Source organism: Cariama cristata, unplaced genomic scaffold (assembly GCF_000690535.1).
Source record: "Cariama cristata isolate BGI_N322 unplaced genomic scaffold, ASM69053v1 scaffold34317, whole genome shotgun sequence".
NCBI classification, from domain to species: domain Eukaryota; kingdom Metazoa; phylum Chordata; class Aves; order Cariamiformes; family Cariamidae; genus Cariama; species Cariama cristata.
The window spans coordinates 702-8,474 of NW_009626566.1; the positions used below are offsets into that span (position 1 = coordinate 702).

The 7,773-nt window shown below is 51.2% G+C and overlaps 1 protein-coding gene across 1 annotated transcript; it reads right to left on the reverse strand.

Moving 5' to 3' along the window:
• Positions 1-6: 6 nt before the first annotated feature.
• LOC104164686 (probable G-protein coupled receptor 144) lies at positions 7-6,893 on the reverse strand (the record flags this gene model as incomplete). Its single annotated transcript, XM_009704093.1, is given in 10 exon segments — positions 7-85; positions 395-529; positions 903-1,014; positions 2,333-2,614; positions 3,004-3,089; positions 3,582-3,671; positions 4,313-4,975; positions 5,713-5,943; positions 6,665-6,728; positions 6,816-6,893. Coding segments are annotated over 10 exon segments (1,820 nt in total), but the record flags the coding sequence as incomplete, so codon positions are not given.
• Positions 6,894-7,773: the final 880 nt, after the last annotated feature.

The window sequence follows — 7,773 nt, forward strand, 5'->3', positions numbered from 1 at the left end:
CCGGGCCTGCGCCCGGCGCCGGCCGGGCCGCTCGGCGGGGAGCCGTAGCCAAACCACATGTTTTTCACCGTGACTCTGCGGAGACCTGGAGGGACAGAGCATTGCAGGATGGGTGCAGGCACACAGGGCAGCTCTGAGCAGCTCATGCTTGAGCACCACCGCCCTAATGCGGGGGTGTGATACTGGGGGTCCAGGGCACCCACAGCTCCAAGCTGTGTCTGTAGAGAGGCTGTAGATAATCTCTCCCCCATGGCCCCCCTCCCTTTCACCAAGGGCATCTCCTCCCCACACTTCTCCAGGCTGCACGTGTGCAGGGTAAACAGTTCGTGCCATTAAGGAAGATGCTGCAGAGTGCCAAGGGGAGAGCCAGGGAAGCACAGGTGTCATAACCTACCGCTGGCTTTCAGTCTTTGCATTTCTTCTGCGGGAACTTCAATGAGGTCGTGCTTGCCTTTCTCAGGGCTCTGGACCAGGTATGCCTCACTGCTCAGCTCCTGCCTGCTCAGCTCCAGCTTCCTGACCTCCAGCCCTGTGGAGGGGTAAAATCAGGTACTGAACCAGGGTTCAGCCTACAGCAAAGTTCCACAAGGGCATTATAACCTCAGCCAAGACCCACAGCAGCAGCAGGCAGATCCCTTTCAGTGCAAACCATGCGCACGTGGGCTCAGTTTGTCTCCTGCGCCCAAAGGTTTCTTACAACCCTCTTACAATCCACAGTGTGAGAGGTGCCCCCACGCTGTGACACTTCTGCATGGAGGAAATGGGGAGAAGGCTGTAGGGTTAGCAAGAGATGAGCCAGAGGAGGAGAGGCGCCAGGAGTGGACTTGGACTGGGAACCGGACGGGATGACTAAGCTGGGTCCCGGTGGGATGCCCTCCTCCAGCTCTGCCACTGCCACTCACCGACATTCCCGTGCTGGATCGTGATCTTTGTCCTCCCTGCGGTCAGCAGTGGGGCTAAGTGTGACACCATTCTGTCGCAGAGCTCAACAACAGCCATGGGCCCGCTGATAACCTGCAAACATGGGCAGAGCAATGGAAATCAGCACCTGCACCGCCAGCTAACACCTCCCACAGCTCACAAGAATTTTCTTAAATGCTTGGTCCTTGGCAGAAAAAGAAAAGCTGGGACTCAAGGCTTTTGCTTTGCTTTGCTTTGCTTTCTTCACTGAAGGATGTTCCCGGTTCCTTCAGCAAGGAGACGAGACTGGCAATGAGGGAAACTTGCTGGTCTTGATAAAAAGTCATTAAAATAGCACGGAAATAAATAACTAAATAAGCTTCTGAAGAAAGTAGATTTTTAGACCTGACTCCTGATTTTTGCAAAGCTGTAGAACAAAAATCCTCTCTTCCTGGAAAATGTTTCACCCAGAAACAGACTCCACTGCTGGAAGGGTAGCAGGTGACTGGCCCCATTGCCCAAGGTCCTGTGTGTGCTGGGCAGCAGAAGTGCCACCCCTGTAGCACACAAACCCAAATCCTTTCTCCTTCAGCAGATACACCTCCTGCACCAGCTACTCTGGGCCAGGGCTGGTTTTATGCCACTGTCGAGAAGCTGTGAGTAATTGTGGCCACGGAGACCTAAGCAACTCTAAGCGATGAGGTAAACTCTGAACTATTCAGCATCCTTTCATCTCTGGAGGTCCCTGGCTTGGTTCCTGGAGCACTGGTCAGGCCAGATGCTGTCACACATTTCCCAGAGACAGGTGGAGAGTGCAGACCATACAACAGACACAAAAGACCCACGTGAGAAGGGAAGAAGCTGATGGAGAAAATCCTAACGGGGGTGGGATGATGGAAATCCCTCACACAAAGCCTGACGGTGTTTTGAACAGTGTGGGGGCTGATGACAGATAGCTCCTTGGCAGCCCACCCATGGAAAATACAACAAACTATAAAGTGAAGGGCATTGCTCTGCCAGAGACAGCAGCACGTGGGAGCAAGGAATCTACAAAGCACCATGAATCTGCAAACTGTGTGTAATCCTGTAAATCCAGGCTGACAAAGTGGAGAAGCTTGAAGAGAGCTGAGACAACCACTGGAGGGGTTTGCAAGGAAGGCACCACTTGACTGCGCTTGTTTGCAGAAGACCTTGTTTGCACCTCCAACAAACAAGGCAACAGTAAGGCAGCTGGCCCTTTTCTGAGCTGGAAAAGAGGCTCCATGACCATGCTTGCAGCATTTTCACAAGCTCCAGAACACGGCCAGAAAGGCTACATGTGACCATGCAAGGACAGGTTCTCAGCCGGTGGTCACACAGCAGGCCAAGCAGCTGCACACACAGGATGAACAGACGTGGCACACAGCGGCCAGACTGCTGGTGACACCGTTACCTGGCTGACTGATGACCACGTTTCAATATTCTGCTCTTCCAAGATTAACTCAGTCACTTCCACGTAATACTGGCCCAACTGCTCCAACATCTCCAGCTCCTCTCCCTCCTGGACTTCCACATCAGAAACCTGCTTTAGTAACTGAAGCACTGCAAGGAGGTCAGACGACTCCAGCACTGGTGTCTCTCCTTCCCTCAGAACAGTTGCCAAGACATCAAGAGCACCAACAGCAACAGAGAGGTTCATGTCTTGGACATCACTTGTGAAGACGTTCTCAGGAATCTGCCATGGAAAAGATGTTTTAGTTCAGTGCAGAGTTGATCATCAGCCACGCCTTCGCAATGCCCTGCATGTCCTTGCTGGTGTGAGGACACCTGCCTGGCCAACCAGGCATATCTTAGGGCAAGGAGATCTGCCTTGGCATTTTGAAGTCTCTTGTCCAGCCTCTCAACCTCAGTGAGACGGGTCAACCTGAAGCAACACTTTCCTCCTTTGATCACAGCACGTGTTACATCTGTATTGGTCACACTCTCTGCCAGCAGCTCAGAAAAGGCCAAAGGCACAACTGCTGGTAAAGTGGCCTCAAACCCCAGGAGGTGCCAGCAAGTCCACCCCAACAGCTCCTGCCTGCTCCCGGGGTCAGCTGCCACTGCTGGGGCTGCAGGACTCACCACAGTCCTCTCTGCAAGCGCGTTCACACGGGCGACAAGCAAATGGCTGGATTCCAGCTGAGCTTTTTTCAGTTGCCAGTATGCATCTGAGAATAAAACAAAAGCATAACCATTGCTGTGGTGTCTAGCAGTGTGGTTAACACATGCCATGTTCAAAGCCTGGGGAATGGTCCTCAGATGGTGAGTAAGTTTGTAGGACAGTCAGGACAAGGTGTCTTCACAGCTGTATTTTATTTCTAGTACAAAATGTCACCTGGAGAGACAGTCTAACATTTCTCTTCTGCCTCCTCCCCATGTGTCCCTGGCCAAGGAGTCTGGAGATGCCTGGATTGGGAGGCACTCTACAGCACTGCATCCAGAAGCCATGTAATGTGTACAACCACTGCTTAACTGGAGAACAGTAAAATAACCTGCCAAAGTGCATGCAAGTGAAGCAAAGTCACAGCTACAGCAGGTTTTGCATGCGGTCTCTTCAGAGCAGACACGAGGCCTCCCCATCGCTGGCCATCATCCTAGCTAGGACCTCGAGGAGTGAATGCCATGGAAGGTAATGAAAAAATAAATAACAGATGCTGTACCCTTTCTGTAGTGACAGATAAAAGGCAAAGCCTGCAAACAAGATGCGTAACTGAATCCACTGCTGCCAACTTCAAAAACTCGGCAGCCCTGTTGAAACACACACAAAGAGAAGGCCCAGGTCCCCCAGAGACATGCCATCCCCAGCAGGTGTCACGGTTCCTGCAAGCAATCCGCAAACCCCACCGAGGACAAAAGCTGTGGACTGCTCCTTAAGCAGCCCCAGAGCCAGAGCAGGGCAGGGACCGGGCTCAGAAACGGCTCCCAACCCGCCTGGGAAATCCTTCCCAGAAGGAACTTGGAGGAGGCGGCAGCGCCAGGTCCTGAGTTCGTGATTTATCGGTAACGTCACGCCAGTCTGGCTGAGAGGAGGAATCCCTCCTTGCAGCAGAGCGCCGAAGCACCAGGTGTGCAAACCCCAAGAAACACCATCACTGACAAGCAAGCCATTTCTCTCAGTAGAAGAGAAAGCCTGTAATTAGTCCAGGACATCGGAAATAGGGTCATTGCGGGGGTCTTCAATGATCACGGGTTTAGTGATGACTGTGCCTTTAAGAACGATTTGGAAACTGCCCAGCCCAGCTCTGAATGTGCTTCTGCTTTCCTTCCCGAAGGAGAAGCATCATTCCACCAGCTGCACCAAATTCCCTCTCTAAGGATGGGACTGGCTCCTCGGACTATCCCTGTGTGCTGACCGCCCACCGCAGAAGGGAGCTGAAGCAGCGAGGGTAATAAGACTTACCTGGGCAAAGAAACTGTGCGGTCACTTCCCCAACGGTGTTTTCAATCTCCAGAGCGTCTGAGCTCCACCCGAATACAAGGTCTTGCTCTACCACCCAGCATGACCGAACTTTCTCAATCTGCTCCGCGCCCAGGACTTTCTGCCAGATGTGCAAGTCAGTGATGTTCCCACTGAAGGACTCTTTCTCCCTGAAGGTGCCCCCCAGGGAATCCTGATCCTGCCCAATTATGAAAGTCCCCTGGCCGTAGATGGCCTGGGGGGTAGACGGCCCCACGGCACACAAACCGCTGGCAGAGGCCCTCCTTTTACCGTCGGCATAGATAGCCCAGGTCCCGTTTTCCTGCTGCCACGTCACGCAGAAGTGATGCCACTGTCCATCAGCACGGAACACGGGCAGGTATGGGGAATGGTGCCCATGGACTATCAGAGCAAATCGAACAAAGCCTTCCTCATCAACAAAGCCACGGAGCTGAAACTCGTTAATAAAAGCCGGCACAGCATAGGAGAAGATGGTAGCAATCTCCTGGGTCCTGGCGTCCCACTGGAGGTGGGCGCAGGCTGTGACAGCAGGCAGTGCTGGGAAGTCAGCGAGCACCTTCACGTATTTGGTGTCTGTTTTGTCTCCGAACACCAGGACCGGTACGATGTGGTCTCCTAGAAAGAGAAATTTCAGCCAGCATAAAGGAAGAAGCACGGGCCAAAGCCTGCTCACCTTCCGCTGGGATGAAACCATCATTTCACTGCCCTCCTACGCAAGCTAAGACCTCATGGACCCTGCAGGCAAGGACATCCTGTAAGCAGGCAGCAAGGCTTCTGCCTCCTCCGGGCCTGGAGGGGATCGGGAAGACAGGCAAGCTCAGACTGCATCATTTCAGCAAGTGTAATTTCCAGAAACTTAGTTTTCTAAGAAAATAGGATTGCAGATAACGAATATGGCAGGAACAGCATGTTGCCAATCATCCCCTGCTACAGAGCATAGTCAAGCAAGACCTTTGAGGCACCTGCCAAGCAGTGTCTTGTGGCTGGGGCATGCCCGTTCTCCTGGTCCCGTCTAACATCAGTGCTCTGCGGGACCCACAGGTCACAAATGGCGAGGCTGACCAAAGCCAGAGCTGCTTTACAGGGCGTTTGCACAGGAGGATAGAGCAGATGAGCCTCTTTGCAACTCCCTTCTGTTGCAATGCATTAAAAAACCTTGACAGCGACCAGCTTATGTGCTGGGATCACTGTTGTTCAGGCTGCCAGTTCCAGCTCGTGACTAGAGGTCCCAGGCATTACGACAGTGACAATAAAAAACAAGTGGCAACTTTTCCAGTCAGATTAATTTTTCAGAACAAAAAAGATCCAGCAGTGAACATATCTCCAAGTAGTCCAAGCCCATTTCTACTCACGTCTCCATTTTGGTTTGTGCAGGACACCATCCCTTTCATTTAGCCAGACAGAACCTCTGATGTGGTGGGACTGCAGCAGTTTGCTAAAGGAAGCTTGCTCACCGTCTTGGGGTTCAAAAAGCAACTGAGCAAAGTGTTGGTCGCAGTATCTGTCTGCATGCCACCAGTCCAAAGCAGTGGCCACATATTCATACATGTGTCTTGAGGTCTCAATCGTGACAGGAGCAAAACCTGGAGAAAGACACACACAATGTGGAGAAACAGAAAGCCTTTCCAACCCACTTCCATGCCACATACACTACAGGGGCAGGCCCTTGCCGCATCCCCAAGCATTTACAAATACTGCCTGGTACACCCCGGGGGAGCTGAAGGCAGGAGCTCATTTCTGTATCCAGCCCTTGGGATGTTCCGTGAGCACACCGAAAAGTCCAGACTATATTGGACCTAAAATGAGGGACATCTGTGAGTCTGCGCACAAACTGAATCGTTGGCCTAGGGCAGGAGCTGGGCACACTTCTGCGGGACACACAAAACCGTGTCGAGCCCAGTCCGAAGGAAAAGCTCACTGCGATATGCCCAGCGATTGCCCTCAGGGCAGTTTGTTCAAAGCAGTTACGTACAAGAAAATTTTCTCATTTTATCCCCACTTCCCAGCTCCTACCAGCTTCTGCACTCGCAGATGAAGTTTGCAAGCATAAAATAATCTGTTTTGTTTGCAGTTACGGCGGCACAAAGACTGGTAGCTGAGCAGTACTTACCTGATTTTAGACAGTAATTTAATAGTTAGCCAAGCAAATATTTAGCTATGCAAATATAATTTCAGGCACAAAACAGGGTATCAGAAAAAGTTTCTTTACCTTTGTTTCTGCCCCTGGACACCTTTTTAGGCGTTGTTTCTCTGTGCTGAATATTGCTTGTAAAAACATACAGAAGTGCTGATAAAAACACTAACCTTTAGAAGTCGGATTCTTGGCAAGGGCTGCAAAGGCAAAGAGACCCCTGGACAGACTACCGACCTGTCGGAGAGGATGCTTTGTAACATTCATAGAAAGCATTAATATTATCTCAAATACTAAAATTATAAAAATTACTGTAAAGCTCACCAGAAAGCTGAAGAACCAAGAACCAGGTCTCAAGTCTCTCCTAAACATGCTGATCATCTGGAAAGCTTTCACTCTTTGCTAGAATAAACAAAATATTACTAGAGATGCGTTGCAAAGACAGAAGCATTCTGCAGAAAGCTAGTTCTCAAACAAGGCTGCTTTCCTCAGAAAGCCCTGAATCAAAAAAAAGATAAAACAGCGTGCTCTGAAATACCTGTCCCGGGTAGCATCCTATCAAAACAATTCTCAGTTCTTCTTAAAGAACTCAAGGTCTCAGTTTAACATTTGTTTCTAGGATACAGAACAATTAATCATAAAACATATACAGATGTGCGATACTAACAGGCAAATTAGCAGAGCCTCTTTATCTGCATTAACTAAATAAAAAACCCATCATAAATCGCATTGTTAAACAGTGTCACATCACTGGCAGCTTTTCACATTTCTTTTAAAGCCCGCAGGAACACAGCACCAGAACAGATCCTGCAGACCAGCAAACCCAGCCTCCACGAGCAGTGCCCGACCACAGAGCTCAGTGCCACGGAGCCGTCCCGGAGAGCTGCCCCACGTCAGGCCTCTGCGGTGCCGGTGGAGGGAAGGCCTGCGTGCCGGCCGTGTAAAACCTAGTAAAGTCATAGATCAGGGTACGTAAAGATAACAAACATGGAAACTGGCAATGGGATCTGCAATGCAAACAAGTCCTAAAGCTGTCTCTCAGCGCTGACACTGCCAGCCGTGAGTAATCTCCGTGCTCTCGATGGGATGCTCCTGTGCGCACAGCAAAAGCGCACATTTAAGCACTCGGCTGCCGAGGGACTAAGGAGCGCGGTTCTGAAGCCCGGACCCTACCCACGCTCACAAACAGTCTCCCGAAGGCCAGCGGTGACTTTATAAACACAGGACACAGCTCCAAGCTCTCCAAGGAGCGGAGGTCTGGCTCTGCGCTCATCCGACCGGC